The 27,174-nt window shown below is 38.4% G+C and overlaps 1 protein-coding gene across 2 annotated transcripts in view; it reads right to left on the bottom strand.

Moving 5' to 3' along the window:
• Positions 1–812: 812 nt before the first annotated feature.
• LOC127859523 (uncharacterized) overlaps positions 813–27,174 on the bottom strand; it is a 32,302-nt gene continuing 5,940 nt past the window's right edge. Inside the window, exons 5-10 of one of the 2 annotated variants that reach the window (XM_052397026.1) lie at positions 26,722–26,894; positions 22,514–22,679; positions 9,416–9,694; positions 8,716–8,988; positions 4,884–4,983; positions 813–1,495 (exon numbers count right to left, since the gene is read on the bottom strand). In XM_052397026.1, coding sequence (XP_052252986.1) covers positions 1,306–1,495; positions 4,884–4,983; positions 8,716–8,988; positions 9,416–9,694; positions 22,514–22,679; positions 26,722–26,894 — 1,181 coding nt within the window. In that variant the 3' untranslated portion in view covers positions 813–1,305. Of the gene's footprint in view, positions 1,496–4,883; positions 4,984–8,715; positions 8,989–9,415; positions 9,697–22,513; positions 22,680–26,721; positions 26,895–27,174 lie in introns of both variants that reach the window. The other variant, XM_052397028.1, reaches the window with a different exon arrangement.

The following is a 27,174-nucleotide window of genomic DNA, read 5'->3' as shown; positions in this document are numbered from 1 at the left end:
CCTATGCTGGTCCTGGTATACCTCATAGTTGTGGTTGACTCCCTCAATTTAGTTCACTCCCTGGTCCTAAATTAATCCCCTAGCCCTAGTTGACCCCCAAATGCTGGTTGAAACCCTAGACCTGGTTAACTCCCTAGTTCAACATGAGACTCGGCCATGGTTGACCCTTCTTGCTGTGGTTGACCCCCTCAATTCGGTTGAACCCCCAATCCTGAATTACTCCATTTTCTGAGACAATATTCTAGCCGTGGTTAAACCACCAACCCTTACAAACCCTGGGCTTGGTCAACACCATAATCCTGGTTGACCCATTTGTTGACACTAGCTCTGATTGACCTTTTAGGCCTGGTTCATTCCCTCATCCTAGATGATCCACTTTCCTGGTTCACCCAATAACCCTGATTGATATTTCTTTTCCATAGTTGATGGCTTATCATTATTCTGGTTAACACAACCCATTAACCCAGGTTCACACAGAAACCCTGGTTGATCTTTCGTTTCCGTGGTTGATGCCATACCCTAACTCTGATTGACACTGAAAACCGCAGGTGACTGCAAAATTTTGATTGACGTTGTAACATGTTGCCTTTATTTGATTACTCTCACTAATAGATATTGTTAACAGAACAAATGTTCACAGTCTGAGAGGCGATTTGAATTATTTTTGTGAATAGTTTGGGGTTTGAGAGCCTTAACGTTACAAAGCTCAGCATTTTGGCAAAAACTGTTAAATTCTCTCTGACACACCGACTGTTAGTGAGATTTGAGCAAATTTTCACATTGATATTACTTCTGTATTTCAACGAACAAAATTTGATGCAAAAATTTATTTTGAAACATAATCCCAACATGCATGTAAGAAGTATTATTGAACAGCAAAATGTTATGTCTTGCACAATAAACAAACAAAATAACAGATTAATTTTTAAATACTGAAACATAGTTCTACAACATTACAGAACCAAATATTCACCAGGCAGCTTATCTCCAGCCGCAGTTTGTAAATCACAACAAAATAGCTACAGTGGCAGAAACCCTGCCCTGTTTTTCACAAAATTTGTGTGAGTGTGAAATATTCCCAGCCCTATTCTTTTGACCTTATAACAGTCACAGTGTCAAAGATTCCCAGCCTTAGTCCACAAATGATCACAAAACTGTCACTCCCCACCCTAGTCTTTTGACAATTGAACTGTCAGTGTAAAAGATTCACAGCTCTAGTCCACAATTATCCACAAAACTGTGTTGGAGCCGATGTTTCCCATCCCTAGTCCACAATGGATCACAAAACTGTCACGGAGCAAGTAACTACCACCCATTAAGCACCGCCAGTGCAGCGCCAGCCTCAGGGTCCCAGGGTTTGATCCCCTGACAAAGAAGCTGGTACTCGTCGCTGCCCAAGTATTCGTCGTACTTGTCGTAGTCGTCAGAGTCGTCCAAGTCTGAATCACCGAACAGGTTTGGGCAGCGCATAGCACGAGAAGCCATCATGGCAAACCTGAAATAGATTAGTTAACTATTTATTTCCACTTTATTGCATCGAAAGCCTAAGGCTTATTTAAGCCCTCCCAAGTCAGTTCCCTGGGTAGAACTAGTTCTTTGTGTCTATGGGAGTGATATACAGAAAGCTATGAGTAGGGATCAAACCTATTACCTCCCAGTTGTTGAAATAGTTTGTGCAATAATTTTTTTTTAAGTGACAATCCTACATCACAGATCAGAAATATAACAAATATGAAAAATATGGTTTCAAATCCATGGAGACAAAACATTTAACAAATTTATATTCAATAACATTGTAGAAACATTATTATTATATCTGACTAATCATTAGTCTTCTAAAGAGCTGTCACAATCTGAGGCATGAACTTTGGGCTCAAAATTGCTTGATCTTCACTTGGGAAGAACATAATTTGATGTATGCGCATAGTGTCCTCCCAGATTAGCCTGTGTAGTCCACACAGGCTTATCAGCTTTGACATTCTCTGTCTAAACTAGATTTTCCCTAAGAAGAGAACCCCTTAAAACAATACCATAAAAGCAAACACAGTTTTTTCTTGATTAGCCTTTGTGGACTGCCTAGGCTTCTTGGTCGACACTTTAGGACTGCCTAGGCTTATCTTGGTCGACAATTTAGGACTGCCTAGGCTTATCTTGGTCGACTTTTTAGGACTGCCTAGGCTTATCTTAGTGAACACTTTACGACTGCCTAGGCTTATCTTGGTCGACAATTTAGGACTGCCTAGGCTTATCTTGGTCAACACTTTAGGACTGCCTAGGCTTATCTTGGTCGACACTTTAGGACTGCCTAGGCTTATCTTGGTCAACACTTTAGGACTGCCTAGGCTTATCTTTGTCGACACTTTAGGACTGCCTAGGCTTATCTTGGTCAACACTTTACGACTGCCTAGGCTTATCTTGGTCAACACTTTAGGACTGCCTAGGCTTATCTTTGTCGACACTTTAGGACTGCCTAGGCTTATCTTGGTCGACAATTTAGGACTGCCTAGGCTTATCTTGGTCAACACTTTACGACTGCCTAGGCTTATCTTTGTCGACACTTTAGGACTGCCTAGGCTTATCTTGGTCGACAATTTAGGACTGCCTAGGCTTATCTTGGTCAACACTTTACGACTGCCTAGGCTTATCTTGGTCGACACTTTAGGACTGTCTAGGCTTATCTTGGTCGACACTTTACGACTGCCTAGGCTTATCTTGGTCAACACTTTACGACTGCCTAGGCTTATCTTTGTCGACACTTTAGGACTGCCTAGGCTTATCTTGGTCGACAATTTAGGACTGCCTAGGCTTATCTTGGTCAACACTTAACGACTGCCTAGGCTTATCTTGGTCGACACTTTAGGACTGTCTAGGCTTATCTTGGTCGACACTTTAGGACTGCCTAGGCTTATCTTGGTCAACACTTTAGGACTGCCTAGGCTTATCTTGGTCGACACTTTAGGACTGCCTAGGCTTATCTTGGTCGACACTTTAGGACTGCCTAGGCTTATCTTTGTCGACAATTTAGGACTGCCTAGGCTTATCTTGGTCAACACTTTAGGACTGCCTAGGCTTATCTTGGTCGACACTTTAGGACTGCCTAGGCTTATCTTGGTCGACACTTTAAGACTGCCTAGGCTTATCTTTGTCGACACTTTAGGACTGCCTAGGCTTATCTTGGTCGACACTTTAGGACTGCCTAGGCTTATCTTGGTCGACACTTTAGGACTGCCTAGGCTTATCTTGGTCAACACTTTACGACTGCCTAGGCTTATCTTTGTCGACACTTTAGGACTGCCTAGGCTTATCTTGGTCGACAATTTAGGACTGCCTAGGCTTATCTTGGTCAACACTTAACGACTGCCTAGGCTTATCTTGGTCGACACTTTAGGACTGTCTAGGCTTATCTTGGTCGACACTTTAGGACTGCCTAGGCTTATCTTGGTCAACACTTTAGGACTGCCTAGGCTTATCTTGGTCGACACTTTAGGACTGCCTAGGCTTATCTTGGTCGACACTTTAGGACTGCCTAGGCTTATCTTTGTCGACAATTTAGGACTGCCTAGGCTTATCTTGGTCAACACTTTAGGACTGCCTAGGCTTATCTTGGTCGACACTTTAGGACTGCCTAGGCTTATCTTGGTCGACACTTTAAGACTGCCTAGGCTTATCTTTGTCGACACTTTAGGACTGCCTAGGCTTATCTTGGTCGACACTTTAGGACTGCCTAGGCTTATCTTGGTCGACACTTTAGGACTGCCTAGGCTTATCTTTGTCGACACTTTAGGACTGCCTAGGCTTATCTTTGTCGACACTTTAGGACTGCCTAGGCTTATCTTGGTCGACACTTTAGGACTGCCTAGGCTTATCTTGGTCAACACTTTACGACTGCCTAGGCTTATCTTGGTCAACACTTTACGACTGCCTAGGCTTATCTTGGTCAACACTTTACGACTGCCTAGGCTTATCTTGGTCGACACTTTAGGACTGCCTAGGCTTATCTTGGTCAACACTTTAGGACTGCCTAGTCTTATCTTGGTCGACACTTTAGGACTGCCTAGGCTTATCTTGGTCGACACTTTAGGACTGCCTAGGCTTATCTTGGTCGACACTTTAAGCACATGCATTAAGACCAGTTTCCCAGAAGCTCATATTATTTAAGAAAACATGTTCACATTAAAGTTGAATATAGTCAAATAAACAATGACAGAGGCCTTATAAAAAGGGCAGGTTTTTGCGTGCAACATTTCATCGTCATATGATTTTTATTGCGCAGACTAATCATTCACAATAGTTACCTGCCAGAAATGATGGACAGACCAACAAACTTCCTTACAAAGCAAACTATTAACAGCAGCTCATCAATATGTCCCTCATCATGGTGTGTGAGAGATCCAATTATCGTAGCTAACTTTTCAAGAAGATTCTTATTAAGAAAGAACATTACACCGTTTCAATGTGGTATAATAAAAACAAAGACAAAATTACAATTAGCAAGTAGAAAGAAATGTATAGCCATGCCTTTTGGTTATTTTTCAAAGGTTTACAGTTTTCAATCTAATAATGTAGCCATTTGGGTTGGTTTAACCTTTAAAAATATAAACAAATAATTGGTTAACACAGTTACCAGTATCAACTTTTTTTTTTGAAATTTAAAAAAAATTGAATCAACTGGTCAATTTCAATTTGGAGTGTTACATTAAGAAAATCCACACTGCTATTTAAAGTTATCACCTAGGCTATTTCCAATTATTAGGAATATTCACATAAAGTGCGATTCCCTATTTGCTCACTATAAATAAATACATATAGACAATTCTACAACGCCCACTTGATGTGCTATACATTTTTCAAGTTTGATTTAGCCATTAGCTTTCAATACATACCCAAGCATTTCCTGAAAGTCTTGTTCGCGAGTGTCCTGTAGCAGAGTGTCACCAATCTCCTTTTGCAGCTTCTTCAGGTCTTTATGGACTACGTCATGATCTGTAAAATGTGGTGGAATAGATGTCAGGGGTTTTTATGCTCCCTCAAAATTTATATTGGGGGGAGCATATAATCTCCGCTTTGTCTGTCCGTCCGTGCACAATTTTTGTCCGGGCTATTTCTCAGCAACTAATGACCGGAATTCAATGAAACTATGGGAAGCTTCACTACTAAGAGGAGATGTGAATATTATCAGCGGGTTCTGGTCGGATGTTTTTTCACAGAGTTATGGCCCTTTGAAATTTTCTATAAAAATATTATTGTCCCCCCAACTACTGGGCCCTCAAGACGTTTCCTTTTATCTGAATATATATAGTGCAATATTGTGACCAAAAAACCTTTGGGGAGCATCACCAGTCTCCGACGGTTTCTTGTTCTAGCCATTTTGGGAAAAGGAGTCTTCATAAATTGGGATTTTTTAAATTGATAATTGATATATTTGGGAATTTCTATCAACAAAATGGATCGAATTGGGATGTTTTTCATCAGCATTTTTTTTTACATCAGGCCTTTTCCTGGCCATATTCAGAAAGAATGCTAATCACTTGACAGCTATAGCTATATACTTTGTTAGATGTTTATGACAAGAGGGCCTGAAAGGCTCAAAGTCGCTCACCTGAGATTCAAAGGAACTGACTTGTTCTGTGCAGCCCAAGATATCATTAGAACAATATGTTCTTACCAACTTTCATAACTAGTGAACACCCTGGCAGCCACGTTTTTCAACAGACCAGAACCATTTACATACGCATCCAAGATATCATTTAAACAAATATACTGACAAAGTTTCATGAAGATTCATAAGTCCATATAAGGAAAAATGCCCCGCCCACTGGTGGCCATATTTATTCAAGCAACTGAAACCACTTTCGAACTTGTCCAAAATATCATTGGGACAAATCTTCTGACAAAGTTTCATGATGAACGTACAATAAATATGGCTTCTAGAGTGTTAACAAGGTTTAACTATAGCTATATAAGGAAAAATGCCACGTGACGCCCCCTTGGCAGCCATGTTTTTCCACCAACCGGAACCATTTTTGAACTCATCCAAGATATCATTGGGACAAATCATCTGACCAAGTTTCATGATGATCGGACAATAAATGTGGCCTCTAGAGTGTTAACAAGGTTTTACTAAAGCATGATATATACATGTAACCATATTAGCAAAAACACCCGCCCCCTGGTGGCCATGTCTTTTAAGCAACCGAAACCATTTTCGAACTCATCCAAGATATCATTAGGACAAATCTTCTGACCAAGTTTCATGAAGATAAGAAAATAAATGTGGCCCTAGAGTGTTAACAAGGTTTTACTATAGCCATATAAGAAAAAATGCCCCGCCCCCTGGCAGCCATGTTTTTCAACCAACCAGCATCATTTTTGAACTCATCCAAGATATTATTGGGGTGACCAAGTTTCATGAAGATCGGAAATAAATGTGGCCTCTAGAGTGTCAAAAAGATTTTACTATAGCCATATATTGCCATATTAGGAAAAATGCCTCGCCCCTTGGCGGCCATGTTTTTCAAGCAAACGTAAACAATTTCGAACTCTTTCAAGATATCATTGAGACAAATCTTCTGACCAAATTTTTATGAAGATTGGACAATAAATGTGGCCTCTAGAGTGTTCACAAGGTTTTACTATAGCCATTCATGTATATAGCCACATGAGGAAAAAAGCCCCGCCCCTTGGCAGCCATGTTTTTCGAGTAAACGTAACCATTTTCGAACTCATCCAAGATATCATCGAGACCAATCTTCCGACCAAATTTCATCAAGATTGGATAATAAATGTGGCCTCTAGAGTGCTAACAAGGTTTTACTATAGCCATATAAGGAATACTGCCCCGCCCCCTGGCGGCCATGTTTTTCAACGGACCGAAACCATTTTTGAACTCAACCAACATATCATTTAGACAAACATTTTGACAAAGTTACATGAAGATTGGGCATCAAATGTGACTTCTACAGTGTTCACAAGGTTTTTCTTTTTTTTTGACCTTGTGACCTAGTTTTTGACCCAGCATGACCCAGTTTAGAACTCAGTCGAGGTATCAATGGGACAAATGTTCTGACCAAATTTCATGAAGATCAGACAATAAAGGTGGCCTCTAGAGTATTCACAAGGCAAAATGTTGACGAAGGATGACGCACAACGGACAAAAGGCGATCACAAAAGCTCACCATGAGCACGTTGTGCTAAGGTGAGCTAAAAAAGAATTATAATAATCATTAGACACTTCTTTTTTTAACAATTTTAGTTTGGGATTGGATGTGTTTGTCTCAGGATTGGGTCCGATTTACGGCCTTTTTTTAATATCAGAAAAACCCTTGGATGAAAGTCAGTTCATTAATATTTTGCAACATCTTTATGGATCATAACATAATCAGTGAGATCTGGGACTGCTCAAAACTTGAAATATCCATTTAAGCTAACAGCTGTTAATTTTTGATATCCCCCACCACTATAGTTGGGGACATATTGTTTTTGCCCAGTCTGTTGGTTTGTTGCTTTGTTGGCTCCAACTTCACATTTCGCCATAACTTTTGCAATATTGAAGATAGCAACTTCATATTTGACATGCATGTGTATCTCATGGAACTGCACATTTTGAGTGGTGAAAGGTCAAGGTCATCCTTCAAGGTCAAAGGTCAAATATATGGGTCTTAATTGCTCATTTAATGTACACTTTTGCAATATTGAAGATAGCATCTTGATATTTGGCATGCATGTGTATCTTCAGGGAGCTGCACATTTTGAGTGGTGGAAGGTCAACGTAATCCTTCAAGGTCAAAGGTCAAATATATGGGGACATAGTGTTTCACAAACACATCGCTTGTTTTATCAAGTTATTTATGTGACTTTAATGTTAACCCTTTAATATATGTGTTAATTGAAAACACATTTTTTTGCATGGGGTATTGGAAAATGCTTGATAATAACATTTATTTTAAAATTATTTCTATTTGGGTGCGAAGGTAACAGACTGTAACCTTAACTAGTTGTTTCAGTTTTGTGCAACCAGGCCCCTATACTCTAGAGTTATCTCGTACATCATTTCTATGATCTCAAAAGACAACACCATGATCTGCGTAGATGTGGAAGAACGCATCTATAAAAATCAATTAATTCCTCATTTTACCGTAAATTGTTTTATTGATTTCATGTGAAAAAATATATTTTACCCAATTCTTACAAATAACTTAACATGCAAGTAGTAGGTTTTTTTATATTGTTTTCCTCCATGCCTATATGGTGTGTCATTGCAGATCCCTTCTGAACAATAAGGGGCTGTATTCCCGTAATTGCTTCGACAAGGCTTAACATCAGTGTTCTCCGTAAGTACCCGGCAGCTGGCGATTTCACAGGTTACTTTCAATCTAGATGCCACCTACTTTTTCCCAAAATATCAATTAAAATGGCACAAATACTTCCGTTTTATTGCTTAGTCGCCGGCTACTTTAAATATATATCTGGATGCTCAAATTCTTCTGGAAAACTCTGCAATTTAACTAGCCACCAGGCCCAAATTTGTCGAAAATAGATAAGTTTGACTTAAGAAAATTTGGCTTAAGTCATAGCCACACTTATTTCATTGATTGATTTTTTTAATGGATGAAGGTGGTGTACAAAATAATATTTATTTGGTGAAGTCCAAATACAATTTTCACATGCATCAAGCCCAGTGTCCACAGAACGCAAATCTTTTAGTGAAATACTTACAGCAGATGGGTTCTACAACGCCCTTCATGGTCATCATCCGATGTTGATCGCCTTCGACATCAACGCGACGAGACTTGTCAAACATGTGCTGCATGAGCGAACAGCAGTGGCCGAAATGGCGTCCGCACGCGACGCACTCTGTCGACTCCTGTAACCAAGGGCAACCAGCCTTGAAGAAGCTGTGCTTGAAGTCTTTGTGGGTCAGTTTGTTGTAGTAGTGGTCCTTTAGTTTATCGAAGGGACTCTGACCCGTGAACTCTGCTAAACAGACACCTGGAAAAATGATATACAAGGAACTTTTTTCACTATTGCGAAAATTAATTATGCTAAATGCAAAATACGAAAACAAAAGTCCATAATTTATAAAAATATTTTTAATTGCAAGAGAACCAAGAGCGCAACAAATCATTCACCTGATTGGACTAAATGTGCTAATTATTCCATAATGTGTATACATTTAATGTTAAGGACTTGCTGGACCATCTATCAATCCATTGACATATACATCCATCCATCCATCCATACATACAGAGCCTTATTGTGGGAAAACAGGGCTAAATGCCTATGCCTTAAGTGTCATCCCAAATTTGCCTGAGCCTTTCATCATGAATCAAGAATTCCCGCTCTATTCCCAACTCCTCAACATCGTTGCCATGGATTTAGGTAGGTATTTAAACTGTTCAACCATCGGATTCCTTACCACAATGTACTGTCGTCATCTTCAGCACTTCCTTCTCTCGTTCCTTCAAACAAACCTCCACTTTCCACTTCGCATATCGCTCCCTGATTTCTTTCTCAAATGGGTCATCAAGACTGTCATCATCTGCATCACTCAATTCTTCCTCTTCTTCATCATAATTATCATCATCACTGTTTTCATCATCATCATCTTCATCATCATCCTCATTTTCTTCATCATCACCATCATTATGTTTCATATTTACAACTCTGGAATCAGTGCTGATGGATTCCGTTACTTCTGAAAACAAATTTCCAACAATAAGCAATAAACAGGCAAATAGATTTTTATAAACGAGTTTTTGACAGCCTTGCAAGCAATGTAGAAATCCCCTTCTGCTAACAAAAACCTGTAACAAGAGTGCTAAACTTTCACAAGATATGCTCGTTCGAAGGTTTTGGACACCATGCTCAATTCTTGAAATGCACTAAGTGACCTCGAGACCTAGTTATTGACCCGGCATAACCCATATTTGAACTTGACCTAGATATCATTAAGCTGTAACTTCTGACTAAATTTGGTGAAGATCAGATGAAAATTACTTTAATTAGAGAGCGGACAGCATGCTAAATGCTTGAAATGCACTATGTGACCTCATGATCTCGTTTTTGACCTGGCATGACCCATATTCGAACTTGACCAACATATCATTTAGACACAACTTCTGAACAAATTAGGTGAAGATCAGATGAAAACTACTTCAACAAGGGCTGTTTGTAAAACATGCATGCCCCCCATATGGGCTCTCAGTTGTAGTGACAGCCATTTTGTAAATATGTTTTTTGTCACTGTGACCTTGACCTTTGACCTAGTGACCTGAAAATCGATAGGGGTCATCTGTCAGTCATGATCAATGCACCTATGAAGTTTCATGATCCTAGGCATAAGCGTTCTTGAGTTATCATCCGGAAACCATTTTATTATTTCGGGTCACCATGACCTTGACCTTTGACCTTGTGACCTGAAAATCAATAGGGGTCATCTGCGAGTCATGATCAATCTACCTATCAAGTTTCATGATCCTAGGCATAAGCGTTCTTGAGTTATCATTCGGAAACCATTTTACTATTTCGGGTCACTGTGACCTTGACCTTTGACCTAGTGACCTGAAAATCAAAAGGGGTCATCTGCGAGTCATGATCAATCTACCTATCAAGTTTCATGATCCTAGGCATAAGCGTTCTTGAATTATCATCCGGAAACCATTTTACTATTTCGGGTCACAGTGACCTTGACCTTTGACCTAGTGACCTCAAAATCAATAGGGGTCATCTGCGAGTCGTGATCAATGTACCTATGAAGTTTCATGATCCTAGGCCTAAGCGTACTTGAGTTATCATCCGGAAACCACCTGGTGGACGGACCGACCGACCAACAGACCGACCGACCGACATGTGCAAAGCAATATACCCCCTCTTCTTCGAAGGGGGGCATAATTAGAGAGCGGACACCATGCTAAATGATTGAAATGCACTAAATAACCTTGTGACCTAGTTTTTGACCCGGCCTGACCCATATTTGTACTTGACCTACATATCATCTAGACACAACTTCTGACCAAATTTGGTGAAGATCGGGTGAAAACTACTTCAATTAGAGAGCGGACTGACTGACTAATGGGGTTATTTACCCTCGGGACTTCGGTTAAAAACCATTGCCCGAGCACACTGCTTAACATATAACTCTGCTTAAAAAGGTCGAAAACGGCCATAAAATGGACAGCCCGATTTTACTGGGCTGTACCATTGATATAAATATAAAACTTTGCAGTGTTGGTGCGGTGCCTTAATAAAAATCTATTGGTTTAAAAATATATAACCTTTATATGAAGCGTTAAAAAGACGCAGTTCTTTACAGTGGATATGCCTATCGCTGTTAAAAAGCGGCGTTTTAATTGGTTGATGCGCTTATAGAACGATGGCGCTGATTGGCCGAAATTTCTTATTACGGATTGCCAGTAGGTCAATCCGTTTTAAAAATAGATTTTCCCACGGCTGAATTTGTACTTTAAGAAAAAGTAAACAATAATAGTCTATATGCAAAAAATATAAATGAAAGAAAAAGATGATAAATCCAAAAGAACTTGGACTTATTATATAGCTATAATTATTATGTCTATGTTATGTTACATGTGCTTATTATTAATTATTATCATTAATATGATGTTGTTATTGTATGTTATTGTTTGTTTTGTTTTTTAAGGAGAGAGAGAAAGAATAGCCCAATTTTTATAAGTAAAGATGGTGAAAACACACATACTGTTGTATGTGGCATCATCATTACCAGACCCATTGTTCAGTATATACTGCAATGGGTTTTGTTGGAGTCTTTAGACTTTGTGATCTGTGTTTTAAATGTTAGAGTCCAAATAGGACTATTTAAATATAAGTCTCATAGAAAAAGGGATACACATGTGTATATGTTTGAATAATACAATAGTAATACTTGAGGGTTTTCCAGATCACAAAGTGGTTGAACATTGCCACAATATGTTTACATACACAGTCAAGTACCATTTTTATGAGTATATTTAAGGATTAAACTAAATGCCACACAACAAGATCTAATCATTGGTGAGATATGTTTATATATATGAACTTTAATTAATAGGGATGCAAGAGCCTGATTTAACAGCTCTCAAATGTAAAGTGAAGTTGCATGTGTACATGTAATTATATGAAAAGGAAAGGAAAAAAAAGACAATATATGAAAACACATAGGGAGTGTAACTCTCAATTATATATTAATGTTGCAGTTGAGTATTGAGTTGTTAAAAAGTAATGAATACAAGTTTATGTATGTGGCTCAATGTTGAACACTTGCAGGCAGGGAATATAGCCGTAATGCTCCAACGTAAGACCCTGTCTGTATGGAACTTAAGGAAGATTGGGCTATGGCGAAGAGAGGTCCCCCCAGAGTGGCGTTAAAACAATATTTAAAAGTGGGTTTAGTAGAAAACCCTTATATGTTAAGGGCAATAACTTACGTGTCTCCAAACGGTCACCTTCATAGGGCCACATAAAAATTAAGGGTAAGACAATGTGCTTTACAGTTAAAAATGAGACAAAAACAGCTAAATTTGTACAAGAAGGTACATTATTTACAATATGTACAGAACTATATGCATTTATATATTTAAAATACATGTTGCCACCCTGGAGGGATGAAAGAAGGAGAGATTTTTGGAAGTGTAGGCCGATGTGGGTGGGGGAAGAGAAAAGCCAGCAGAGGTGGTATCACTCAGTTGTACTAAGGGAGGTTATTGTGGTGATGGAGACTTCAATGGTTGTTTCCCCTGGTCCAGAGGGAGTGCACGGTAAATGAAAAATAGTTTGTATACTATTGAAGGAAAATTGATATGGTAAGATATAAAATGGTAAAAAGACCAAATATTACCTAGATGCATTAAAATAAACCCAAAAAGCTCTAGTCTAACCAATATTATTAATATATTGGTGATAACAATGGAGGAAATAATACTATAGTACCTTGTATGATATGCAAAATGACAAACAGAAAAACTGAGGCAATTTGCTATATAAAATAGCAATTTAATATAAAAAATAAGGATATTTGCTCTAAAAGTAGCAATTTTTAACATGAGTTAGTGCAATACAAAGTAAAATGGTTGCTATGATGTAGGATTAGCAGTATTGAGATAAAAATTAAGGATATTTGCTATATAAAATAGCAGTTTTTCACAAAAATAATGAAATTGCTACACAAAATAGCAGTTATAACAATATTTAATGTACTCCAAGGATCAAAATTAGCAGTTTCAACAAAGTCGACAATACTTTGTCCTGGATAGGGCTAAATAGGTATTTATCAAGGTATAAGGCCCTGTACCGTGCACTCCAGTCCGACATGGTTCTTCAAGTTTGAAGGGGAAAGGATGGGGTGTCAAAGAGGAAGGGAGGGGGTGCAATGCAGCCAACAATCCCAGGTTACTGGACAGCCTCGTCCTTTCTTGTAGCAAGAAATGCCATAAAATATGATTTTATTAAAAAACTGAAAAATGTAAATGGTGGACTAACGTCATACTCTCATAAAACATGTATTAAAATAAAGAAGACCAGGTCAATGCCATTGGCCTGATTTAGAAAGGGCGGGGTAGAACAATAAACCCATTAAAAACAAAAATAAAGGTTGTGTAAAAGCGGCATAAAGCCAACACAATTATTTGATTACATCAGGTTTGTGCAGAGATTACACATTTTTAAAAGAAAACAGTCACAAGACTGTATAATTAGGTGGGTGCTGGCTGCTCTCCCTCCCCCAATGTCCTAGATTTTGTCAGTTATTTGACAATCTAGTAAGTATTTGGTGAGGGCAGAGAAGACCGGGCCCCTAGCTGCTCCCTTGGGGTCTAGCACGTTGGTAAGGTTAAAAACTAGTCCATGGGAGTGCAATGCAGCTTCAAGGTGGTCCCTCTGCGCCTTATGTTTAGGACAGTGTAGCAGCATGTGGGGCGCAGTGAGAGGTTCCTGGCACCTAGGACATGCAGGGTCTATACCGAGGACATACTTTCCTGCGCCACCGGGTAATAGGGTGGTTCCCATCCTCAGGCGCGTGATGGCTCTGTCAAGCACAATGCTTGCTGAGTATCTGTCAGGCGGCCTGAGGGTTTTCGCAGGTCTAGTAAAAGTATGTCGACGGGAAGACAAATTGTCGGTCCGGAGATTCCACTCGCCCAAAACAAATTTCTTTGTCAAGGAGTAGATCTCAGAAGGTGCCAGGGGTTCCCCAACATCTACGGCCCCCCTCAAGAGACCCTCTTTGGCCCCCCTGTCGGCCTGTTCATTCCCACTGATGTTGACATGTGCTGGACACCATACTAATGTGACCTTTAAAGATTTATCTAGGCACTGTTGATGAAGTTCCAAAATGCTAGCTAAAATATCAGGCCTAGATCGGCTATTTCTGTTTTTTATGGACTCAAGAGATGACATTGAGTCTGATAAAATAGCAGTTTTAGTAGGTTTATTGACCAATATCCAGCACAGAGAGAATTTAATTGCCAAAAGTTCTGCTGTAAAAATAGAGAGATTGTTGCTGAGCCTGTGCGTTTTACTAATGTTTTTTTGAAGGGATTACAAAAGAGTTGGCTACCAAACCAGAGTTAGGGCATTTGGAGCCGTCAGTGTAGATTTTTAGATGCTCAGCATACATATTATCTATAAGAGAGAGAGCTTCTGACTTGATGAGTTGTGGCAAGTCAGTTTTCGTTATTTTATTAGAGAGTGATAGGTCAACATCAATGGGTCCAAGCGTCCAGGGGGGGGGGCCTTGGAGGGCCTCAGGTCTGCTACATGAACCTTGTCGAGACCGGCATCCTCAACCAGGGTCCTAATACTCGCACCAAAAGGTAGGGCGACATGCTTACGCTTAAGTATTTTCCCCTTGACGAAGGTGCCAGTCCCGACAAGTTTGTTAACGGGGTTTGAACCATGCCGAGACTTAACCCTGGCCCAGAAATTGAGGGACTGTTGCTTTCTACGCAAGTCAAGAGGTAACACACCGGCCTCCTCCTCTAGCAGTGCACCTGGTGTACAGTTTAGGGCTCTCAGAGCTATCCTTAGGGCCTTGTGTTGAATGGCATCAACCATTTTTAGGGCGTTTGGCTTAGCACATGCATAGATTTGGCTCCATAATCTAGCTTTGGACGTATAAGGGACTTGTAGAGTGTTAAGAGGCTATTTTTATCTGATCCGAAACCTGTGCCTCTTAACATTCTCATTAAATTTAGGTCCCTTTCGCACCTTTCTGCCAAATATTTCAAGTGGTGAGTAAAAGTTAACTGTTTATCTAGGTACAAACCTAGAAATTTCACCACTTTTTCAAAGATAATTTTGGTGCCGCCTAAATTTAAGTCCAAAGAGTGCTGAAATTGTTCGCCAAATAGTACTCCTACTGTTTTGGTTGGAGAAATTTTGAATCCCCATTCAATTGCCCATTTCCATATGGAGTCTAAGCCTGCTTGAGCCCTCTTTTGCAGGCGTAACATGTTAGACCCCTTTAACCAAGTGCCTGAGTCATCGGCAAACTGGGAGATAACCATTCCTGAGTCTTTTACGGCATCAGGTAGACCGTTTACGATGAGGGAGAACAGAGTTGGGGATATTACGGACCCCTGAGGGGTTCCGGGGTCAGTTATGGCTACATCTGATAACTCCCCATCGACCCTGACCTGGATTTTACGGCCCTCTAGGAATGCTCTGAGGTAGTGGAAACAGTATCCAGTGATTCCATAGTCAGCTAGCTTTTTTAGTATGCCGAAGGTCCATGTTAAATCAAAGGCGGCCTGAAGGTCCAAAAAAATTGCTAATACTGATTGCCCTTGATTTTTTGCAGAAAGAATATCATGTTGTAATCTAGCTAGCTGATCAAGAGTAGATCGCCCCTTCCTAAAGCCAGACTGGAAGGGGTTTAGTATGTTATTTGATTCCAATAAGTGTTCTAATCTATTTTTGACCATTATTTCTAGTAATTTACCTCCATGTGATGTTAGACTTATTGGACGATATGAGTTTGGATCATTTTTGTCTTTACCGGGTTTAGGAATTGGAATCACTGTGGCCTGCTTCCACTCGGGTGGTATCCTGCCTGTCCTATACACCTGATTGAATAGGTTAAGCCAGATTTTTAGAGTTATGGCTGGCATATTTTTAAACATTAAATATACTAATAGAGAGCGGACACCATGCTTAATCCTTAAAAAGGAACTAAGTGACCCAGTGACCTAGTTTTTGACCCCGCATGACCCATATTCGAACTTGACCTAGATATTTTCTAGACACAACTTCTGACCAAGTTTGGTGAAGATCGGATGAAAACTATTAAAATTAGAGAGCGGACACTGCTGTGGACGACGCCCGCCCGCCGCCCGCCAAGGGTGAAACTATAATACGTCCCGTTTTAAAAAACGGGCATATAAAAAGAGTGTGCTTTACCTTCAGATAGCCCTTTATATATATTAATGTTATATTTCATAATCAAATTCAATGTCTTTCTTTCAGAGCAGTATTAAACAAGCGATGTCTTTGTGAAACACTATGTCCCCGTATATATGACCTTTGACTTGAAGGATGACCTTGACCTTGACCTCTCACCACTCAAAATGTGCAGCTCCACGAGATACACATGCTTGCCAAATATCAAGTTGCTAGCTTCAATATTGCAAAAGTGTACATTTAATGAGCGATTATGACCCATATATTTGACCTTTGACCTTGAAAGATGACCTTGACCTTTCACCACTAAAAATGTGCAGCTCCATGAGATACACATGCATTCCAACAGGGTTCTCAATAAGAGCCGGCCGCCAGCCAAATCAGCCGTTTGAAATCAGATTTTGGCCGGTTAAAAATCGCTCAGATTCTGAAAGTCAGCAATTGACTTTATGAAATTTGCATGTCTTTTCGGAATTTAACTCCATTTTGCTATTAAGCAAAGACGTCGCTTGATTATCTCCCTTAACACATAACAACAACAACAATGAAAAGGTGCAAATTGGAATCGGTCAAAAAGCAGTCAAATATTTTGACGTTCTTTTCATCACATGGTGAGTTTTTGTCCCTGACTGCTTGCGTTTTTTGTGTTAATGCTAAGTTTTTGTTGTTGTGAAAGTTTGTTTAAATTTAGTTACATTTCAAACTAGAAGTGTCACGCAAAATGTGCCTGGTAAACGGACGATCAGGCCTATCCCGCCCATTCCTGTAGGACTGAATTTCGAAGCCAACCAATTGCTAACAAGAGGGCCATGGGCCCTAAGGCGCTCACCTGAGACCCAAAGGAACTAAACTATTCTGGGAAGGTGGAGTTCAAAATAATAAAAGTACTTCATACAGACAGGCGTACATACTTAACTTGCACTTTATATATCATTACTTAGTGTAAAATCTTCAAAAGAGGACGAGTGCTAATTAGCAGACAGGCGGTAGTACAGACTTAGTGTGCTCTATTATTAAAAAACGTTTTCACTGTTTTTCCATTCAAAGTTATTTAGAGCAATTATACTCTGATTTTCAAGTAATACTGCATTTCACATATCATACATGACGTACGTCTGTATATAAAATTAATTAGAATAATGGTATTTTTGACTTTCACATATTACTGTATTTCACATATCATCCATGTATGCCTACATGACTTTTGTATATCAATCTGTATTTATGATTTAAAATGAAATTTCATACTTCATTTTATTTGTGTTAATTATTCACATTTGTAAGTGTTGTTGGTAAAAAATTCCTCTGCGCTTCTACTCTTTATTTACAACCAATGCAAAACTAAAACGCATTTTAATTGTGAAATGTATTCTCAAATACAAGCTGCATTTAATATCATAAGTATCACAAATAGTTGGTTTTAAGTACATTTTCTCTATCTCTTTAATTCTTGAACAAAGTATATCTGTGATATGATATGTGTACATGTAGACACGATAGTTTTTTGTCAATAAATGTTCAACAGTAAATGTGGAAAATATTTCAATCTATTTTTTATTGATCAATATAATTGAATTTTGACAACAGTCGTTGCCTTAGCTGTAAAGGATATTTTTACGTACATATCTTTACTTTTTCTTCTTTATATTCATAATATACACTGGGACTTTGTGATAGTTACAAGTTAAATAATAGCCATATTGAGTAAGTTCAATCAGGCATCACTGTACTTAAAGATAAGAAATATGAAACATCACGCCCATTAAATTTATATATATTGTATAAACCTTTCTTGGAAATATATAAGTACATAATTTTGCTATTTCAAGAGCTTGCTTCAATGTTGTAATCTGTTCTTTTTATGCAGTCAGCATGCTGATTTTTATATGAAAATAAATGCCAGACAGATGTATTTATGTGTTTATCTCTATATTGATACCACTGTATAGCAATTGATGTTCACTGCAAAGGGCTGTAAACAAGGGGTTAGGCTTCAAGCAACTGTCAGAGATAATGAGGTACCTGCTGTGGCTAATGGTTATTTCATTGGTCTGCGGTCATTAAATTACATGCAACAAAATGTGTGAAAAGTGGCCAGCACAGGAATTTGGGGCCTGACTCTAAACTGTTATATACAGTTGTTTCTCCCCTAAGTAATTGACATGACGCCTGGACGATGATCACTCCGCCCACTTAATCACGTGGCTTAGCGGGTAGCAAACCTAGACAAGCTAACACCAAAATGGCTTCTTTGCCTATAGACTGCATATAGATTGACGCGATATTCCGGATGATTTTTATGGACTTTTTGACACCATATAAAACTTGCAAAAGGGGTTTGTGTCATGTAGTTATTCTGCAAAAAAAATATGTTTATAGAGAACATCAGCTATTTATAACGGGTTTTTCGGTACATGAAACACGCTCTAATACGATTGCGCACTTACCGAAATCGAACATGTTACTACCTGTAATGGTAGTATTAGCAATAAATTAACACGTCTTCACTGGTATTTACCCATGTTATTTACAAAAATATTAACGAAACATCCCCCGTGTATTTGATACGAAATAGCGCTTTAAAACTGGGATTTCTGTGTGAAGTTTTACGCGCTTTCTGACACCGAGTGGGTACCAAAATCCCCCATGTTATCACGTATAAAAGTGATATTAATAATATTAAACATTGCTTATGGGACATTTATCAATCACTATAATTGAAAGTGCAAGACAAAACAATCAGTTTGGTCATTGTCTGATATAAAGTAGCGTTGTATGAAGGGGAATTCGGTAAAGCTACCAGTATCAAACGCTCGCGCATGTACCGACTCACTTCCCCCAAGTTACCGCATTTATTGGTTATATCAGTAATAATAACTCTTTTACAATGGCATTTATCGATACGTTTTTATCAAATAGTAACATAAAATGGTTTTCACTTGTTTCTGACACACTAACAAACTTGATTTATAATGAGGATTTCGTTCAGTTACGCAAAGTGGGTACCAGTATTCTCTATTATTTTACATAAACACGTGATTTAATTCATACTTAATAATGCTTAGTTATTTCCTATATGACATTTCCAGTTTTTGAAATAAATTAATGATCTATAAGGGGGATCTTGGTAATTTTACACATTGAAGCTTCCATTCTCTCTTATCAAGACCGCATTTGCGCCTTGGAAATGGTATAAATTTAATTAATCTAACTTAACTTTCTGGATACCGAATGTCAGAGTTACATAAACCCTATTTACACCGTTTTTGCCATATTTCATTTCTGTTTTTTTTTTCGAACAAAATAAACGAAACTTGTTGAAAAAAGAACTAGGCATTCGATCTCCAAGTATGGATTAAAAGCGTTCATTGGTGACACCATATGTCTGCACATGTGTAGATACCGATATTAAGATCAGATATAACGTGTCACCTTCTAATAACATGTATAATGACAATACAGTGCATTACTATCAGAGTAATAAAACACAGCTAGAATTAGGCTTCATGCTGGGTTTTATTTCTCTTAAAGAAATGCAGATACACTTTGCTTCTATTAATCACATAGTAACTGATAAAACTATTTTAAAAAACATGAACTTTTATGTGATTATCAGATCGATAACATAAACTATTTTAATCTGCTAGTATATTCGATAATAAGATATTGTAATTGTCTTTGACAGTGTTGACGCTCAGTTGTTTGTGGGGACGACCGGATGCCTTTATCCATCTATTACACTTCTCAAGATCTCTTTTCGGCTTTGGAAACAATATAATTTCAATGCCACCAACTTATCTTTTAGGATATTGATTGTCCGAGTTACATAATCCCCATTGACACCGATTAACCATTTTTAATCTATGTTTTTTAAAGCGCAAAACAAAAGAAACTTGTTGAAATAAAAGTGAACCTAGACATGGCTTGTCTAAAAAATGGCGAACAGTTTGTTGCTAACTCGCGCGTCCGATTAATCTGTCGCTGATTGGTAGATCAATTCTTAGATAAGGATTTGATTGACAGGCGGCGTCATGTCAATTTTCTGTGAAATCAATATTACTACTTAAAATTTTGAGATTATTTAATAAAGGGTTATCAGATGGCAAAAATACGTTTGTTGCACTTCATCCCCAACCAATCATCAACATAATAATCGTTTGTTATTATGGTCATGTTTTTCAAATGTCCATGACTATTTTTAAACTCGTCCGAGGTATCCACATAACCAATGTTTTGACCAAATTTCATGATGATTAGGCAAAAAATGTGACTTCAAGAGTGTTCACAAGCTTATTTACTATATAAATATAAGGAAAAAGACCCCCCCCCTGGCAGCCATGTTTTTTTACCGATCTGAACCATTTTCAAACTCAACCGTTGTATCCAGGAAACAAATGTTCTGACCAAATTTCATAAAGATTGGACCAAAAATGTGATTTCTAGAGTGTTCAAATGTTTTCACTATAAATATATATAAAAAAACTGCCCCGTCCCCTGGCGGCCATGTTTTTTCACCGATCTGGACCATTTTCGAACGCATCCGAGATATCAATAAAACCAATGTTTTGACCAAGTTTCATGATAATTGGGCAAAAATTGTGCCTACTAGAGTGTTCACAAGGTTTCTATAAAGCCATATAAGGAATACTGCCCCGCCCCCTGGTGGCCATGTTTTTCAACGGACCGGAACATTTTTTGAACTCAACCAACATATCATTAAGACAAACATTTTGGCAAAATTTACATGAAGATTCGGCATCAAATGTGACTTCTACAGTGTTCACAAGGTTTTTCTATTTTTGTACCTAGTTTTTGACCCAGCATGACCCAGTTTCGAACTCGGTCGAGGTATCATCGGGACAAATGTTCTGACCAAGTTTCATGAAGATCGGATAAGAAATGTGGCCTCTAGAGTGTTCACAAGATAAAATGTTGACAACGCACGACGGACGGACGACGGACAAAAGGCGATCCCAAAAGCTCACCATGAGCACCTTGTGCTCAGGTGAGCTAAAAAGGCTGTGAAAAGGTGGCTTCAGAAAAAACATACAAAGAAATAGGGGAAGTCTTCAGCTGTTGATCAGAGCACTCCAAAAAGTGTGAGTGTTCAAAGAGAGACTCAGGAAATGTCTATCTGCAACACAAGAGATGAGATAAGGTCTGTCTTCAAAGATATACAACTAGATGCTGAACTGTGAAGTAACTGGGAATCTGATGACAGTAATGGTGACTGGGATGATTAGTAAATGTCCAGAAATATGAGTTAAAATTTTACAAAAGTAATAAATAGCTTTTTTCATTTATCTTTTGTTAGTTAAAAAAGCTAAATTCATAAAATGCACAAAAAATGCTCAAATTTAAGTGCCTGGTTGACCATTAAAATAGCCATAAAATGGCCCAAAATGCAGGAAATCAAGTGTTCAATTTTAAAATTGTATGGGGGAGCATGCCGCCTTAAAGGCCTGTTGGTTTCACATTTTGGCCTGTTGGCTCAAACGTTATTGAGAACCCTGTGCCAAACATGAATTTTCTATCTTCACTATTGCAAAAGTTATCGCAAATGTTAAAGTTGCGGCAAACAAACAAACAAACCAACAGACAGGGCAAAAACAATATGTCCTCACTATAGTGGTGGGGGACATAAAAATCAGTTTTGTACACTTGACCAGGTGCTTGACTGCTGATGACAAAATAAAACTCATCATAATGACCTTTATAAGATACAAAGATACATCTAGGTACGTTTTGGAATAATGGTAGAATCCAGTTTGATGGACGGACGGACAGACGGACGGACGGACAGGCAGAATAAATAAAGTTTCATCTAAGCAAAAATCCAGTTTAGGCTGAAAGTGTTGTCCCTGGAAAGGGACTTTATGCACATGCATTAACCCTTTGCATGCTGGGAAATTTGTCGTCTGCTAAAATGCCGTCAGCTGAATTTCTTAAATTAGCATTTAGGGACTTTATGCACATGCATTAATGCACGTGTTCTCAGACAGGGGCTCATATGTAATGCTAATCTAAACTCTTGGAGGAAGCTGGTTTGTGACCTATGACCCAGACGGGACCACAGGCGAAGATGATGAGATAATCTGACTAGTACCTTCAACATCACGGTAGAGGATTTCTGCAAATACCGCATATATCCCTTGTACGTTGGCTGCACCTGAGGGTCGATAGTCGATTATACATTCGGCTCCTTCGTATTGACAGTATATGGTAACCCCTGACAACTTGCAGACAACACGCTTCAACATACTGTACTCCAACTGAATTGACAAAGTAACATCAAGAATATTGCATTTTACAGTACAGTGATTTTTTCCCAACTGGTAAAAGTACCAGTAAATTAGGGAAAAAATTGCGTTACAAACTTTAAAATTGGGAAAATGTGTGTAGTGAAGTCTTCATATTGGGAAATTGTTGATGATTTATTGCCCCAAAATACTTTAAAATTGATTACTAAGTGTTGCCAAGGTGTCAATATTATATTTACTTAGGTTCAAGCCATAGGGCTGCATAAAAAACAAACTTAATGTTGCATGCTCTTCTTTAAAAAAAAAAGATTTACTTTTTTCAGAAACCTTCAATTGGAAATTTTTTTAACAGCTATTGGGAAATGTCTGTTCTTTCCCAAATCGGAAAGTGGCATTTTCCGTAACTTTATAAAGAAAGAAAAACAATAACAGAATGAATAGGCCAGCATGAACACAAGTAAGGGAATAATTTAGCCTTGTTCTGGGAAAACTCAGCTTAACCCTTTGCATGCTGGGCAATTTGTCGTCTGCTAAAATGTCATCTGCTGAATTTCTCAAATAAGCATTTTCTTCGATTTTTTCAAAGAATATTATCAGAATAGCAAACAGTTTGGATCCTGATGAGACGCCACGTTCTTTGGTGTCTCATCTGGATCCAAACTGTTTGCAAAGGCCTTCAAAAGTCGGTTCCTGCACTGAAAGGGTTAATGCATGTGCTCAAAGTGAGGTCCCAGATTAGCCAGTGAAGTCTGGGATGACACTTTCTGCGATTATGGTATTTTTGTTGAAAGAAAGTCTCACCTAAACTATATGCATGTGTGTAAAACTCATGCACAGCAAAAAAGGTAATTTAGCAAAAAACGAATTTTTTATTTAATATTTTTGAGCAACTTATCAGATGGAAAAATGTTACTTATATAAAAATAAAGCGTATTAAGACTTATTTAGTTACTTCTTGTAATTTGAGTTATAAAACAAAATCATAGTAATAAAAGTAATAACATATTCAATAACAGTAATTTAGTTGTAAGTTTTTATATGAATGTCATAAAAATAAGGTTGAATAACAGACGGTTGTCACGCCGCAAAAAAGTGACAACAACTTTTGTTAAAGGGGCCGTCCAACAGATTTTGACATGTATTGAAGCTTGTCATTAAATGCTTTAAATGCTTTATATTGATAAATTTAAACATTTTAACTATAAATCTCCAGTAAAAAAACAACAAGAATACAATTTAAAACAAGAGCTGTCAGAGGACAGCGTGCTCGACTATTTGAGTGATTGACAGTATAACGTAAGCCATCATGGGGAAATGGTTCATATTCAATAATATATTAGACGATCTTTCAAAAATAAAAAAAGGAAAAAAAATATATAAAAAATTGGGGGGGGGGGGGTTAGGGGGGGGGGTAGGGGGGGTGAGAGGGGGGGTATAATGTGGGGTGGGGTAATTTATTAGATGATGTTTAAAAAAAAATGAGGGGAGGTCAGGGGAGGGGTGAGAGGGGGGTATAATGTGGGGTGTGGTAATTTATTAGATGATGTTTAAAAAAAAATGAGGGGAGGTCAGGGGAGGGGTGAGAGGGGGGTATAATGTGGGGTGTGGTAATTTATAAGTTGATGTTTGTAAAATTAAAAAAAATAAACAAATAAAAATTGGGGGGGGGGGGGTTAGGGGGGGGGGTAGGGGGGGTGAGAGGGGGGGTATAATGTGGGGTGGGGTAATTTATTAGATGATGTTTAAAAAAAAATGAGGGGAGGTCAGGGGAGGGGTGAGAGGGGGGTATAATGTGGGGTGTGGTAATTTATAAGTTGATGTTTGTAAAATTAAAAAAAATAAACAAATAAAATTTGGGGGGGGGGGGTTGGGGGGGAGGGATTCTGGGTAGGGGCGTGGGGTATTGTTTGGGTGGAATCCATTGTGGTATTCATGTAAGTGTTGTTTTGTCAAAGTAATAATAAAATGTGATCATAAATAAAGAAGTTATGGCAATTTAAGCAAAATGTTCAATTATCTAAGTGTAAAAGGGGCCATAATTGTGTAAAAATGCTTGATACAGTGGTCTGCTCTTGTTTATAGGTTGGGATCATGTTGGTAAAAAAGTATGCAACACAGAAAAGCAATATTTGAAAGGATATAGGAAATATTTGGGGTAGTACGCAAACTTTAACAAAGATTTATCAATAATATGCATATTCTAAGTATAAAAGGGGCAATAATTATGACAAAATGCTTGATAGAGTTGTCTGCTCTTGTTTATAGGTTGGGGTTATGTTGGTAAACAAGTATGCAAAATATGAAAGCAATATGTCAAGGGACAAAGAAAATAGTTGGGGTAAAACGCAAACTTAATATTTGCTGCATATTCTAAGTGGAAAAGGGGCCATAATTATGACAAAATGCTTGATAGAGTTGTCTGCTCTTGTTTATAGGTTGGGGTCATGTTGGTAAACAAGTATGCAAAATATGAAAGCAATATGTCAAGGGACAAAGAAAATATTTGGGGTAGTACGAAAACTTTAACATTTGCACGCTAACGCAGACGCTAACGGTAACGCAGACGGTCACGCCGACGCCGGGGTTAGTAAGATAGCTCCACTATATATATTTCAAATATAATAGTCGAGCTAAAAAGGATAAAAAGTAACCCTCAACAGGGCTCGAACCACTGACCCCTGGATTCCTGGAGTCCTAGAGTAAAAAGTCTCCCGCCCAGACCACTCGACCATCCACGCTCATACATTGTATACAGAGCGGATGTATTGTAAAGCTATATAAGCAATCCTTGTAGTTTCCCAAAATATTGAATCGCGTCAATACGCCGCTTCATCTGTTGGACGGCCTCTTTAAGCCAGTGAAACACCTGACCGCTATTGAAAGTTTCTAATGATATGCAAACTTAATGTTTTAAAACTACTTTTCTCAAAATGAACAGTAAAACACGTCACAGTCACTAGAGTAGATTTTACAGTGCACTTTTTATTCTTCAGCCAGTACAGTTTCATTTGATATGGAAAATGTGGTTGTCTGAACTATATAAATTAATGTAACTATGGATTTATCCAGGCTAAAAAAATACCAGGAGGTGGGGTCTGAAAAGAGGCACTGGAAAAAAAATTACCAGGGAGCTTGAAAAGGGGCACTGCTACCTCTTTCGTGAAAAATCATCAGATGGTAAGCTTTTTGATATTGTAAGCGGCTGAAATGTGCCCTTTTTATTTCAGTTCTTGTATTTAACCATACACTCACAATATTTTCCATGATGCATGTTCTTCATTAATTACAATATTTTATTCATGTCAAATGATACCGTATGTTACTCTATGCAATCTACCAATAGCCAATAAAAACATATGAAACAAGACTATTGCCAAGCGATATATGTCCCCTACCGGCTCCACCATTGTCAGAATATTTTTTTGTCGCCATAGCAACCACAATTTTTTGACGTAGGAACAAAATAAAAAGATGTGCATAATGTCAATACTGCCATCTATATATGTTGCAAGTTTCATGAAAAAATATTAAAAACTAAGTTATCGCAGGATCCAGAAAACCACTATTTTCAGCAATATTTCTAGTCTATTTGTTGCCAAAGCAACCAGAATTTGAGACGTAGGAACAAAATGAATGACGTGCATAATGTCCATATTGCCATCTATCCATGTTGCAGGTTTCATGAGAAAATATTAAGAACTTTTAAAGTTATCACAGGATCCAGAAAATGGTGATGGAACACAGATTGAAAACCATAAGTCCCATCCGGTTTCACCAGTAGGGGACTTAAACAGAAGTTTTTGAAAAGAGTTGTATAATATTGAAGGGGGCCCCCTGACATTTCCCTTTCGTTAAATCCCTACATATAACTGATGAAGATTGATATAAACTCAAAGAGATTATCAATAGCAAAAAAAAGTGCCAGAGAAATGTTGCTCTAATAACAGGGTAATTGAACTGCCCAACACGCTTCTTATTTTGGAAAATCATTTGCAACCCAAAATTTAAACCAGGCACGGGCATCCTCTGACCACACAGACGGCCCTCACCCTACCTCCATGGTGAGAACTGGTTTGCAGTCATCCCTATCATCAACGTAATCGAAATGCACGCCAAGCCACCACGAGTTCTCGTCCCGGAACAACATCAGAGTCCCATGCTTCCATTTGGTTCTGCCGATCACAGAACTGTTGTATTTCAGTTGACCAGAGAACATCAGGCTCTCCACTGAAAATTAAACATAATGAATACTTTGCAGGGCTTTTTTTCTTATTTACCAAAGGCCTCATAAAGGCCCCTTCCCCTAAAGAGAATTTCTTTAAAATGATGCAATTTTCAGCACATTTAAACCTTACTTTGGGGAAATTTCTTCCCCTTTTTCAGTTTTGTCATTTTTTCCCCCAAAATGGAAGGCCAGGCCTGTTCCCCAAATCAACGAAAAAGGCCCTGTTTTTTTTATGGGGACACAATCACAATTTTTAAACAAATATGGATGGGGATCGCTGAT

Source organism: Dreissena polymorpha, chromosome 15, assembly GCF_020536995.1.
Source record: "Dreissena polymorpha isolate Duluth1 chromosome 15, UMN_Dpol_1.0, whole genome shotgun sequence".
Taxonomy (NCBI): Eukaryota; Metazoa; Mollusca; class Bivalvia; order Myida; family Dreissenidae; genus Dreissena; species Dreissena polymorpha.
The sequence above is the reverse complement of the archived record's forward strand: the minus strand, read 5'-3'. Positions and strand labels throughout refer to the sequence as shown.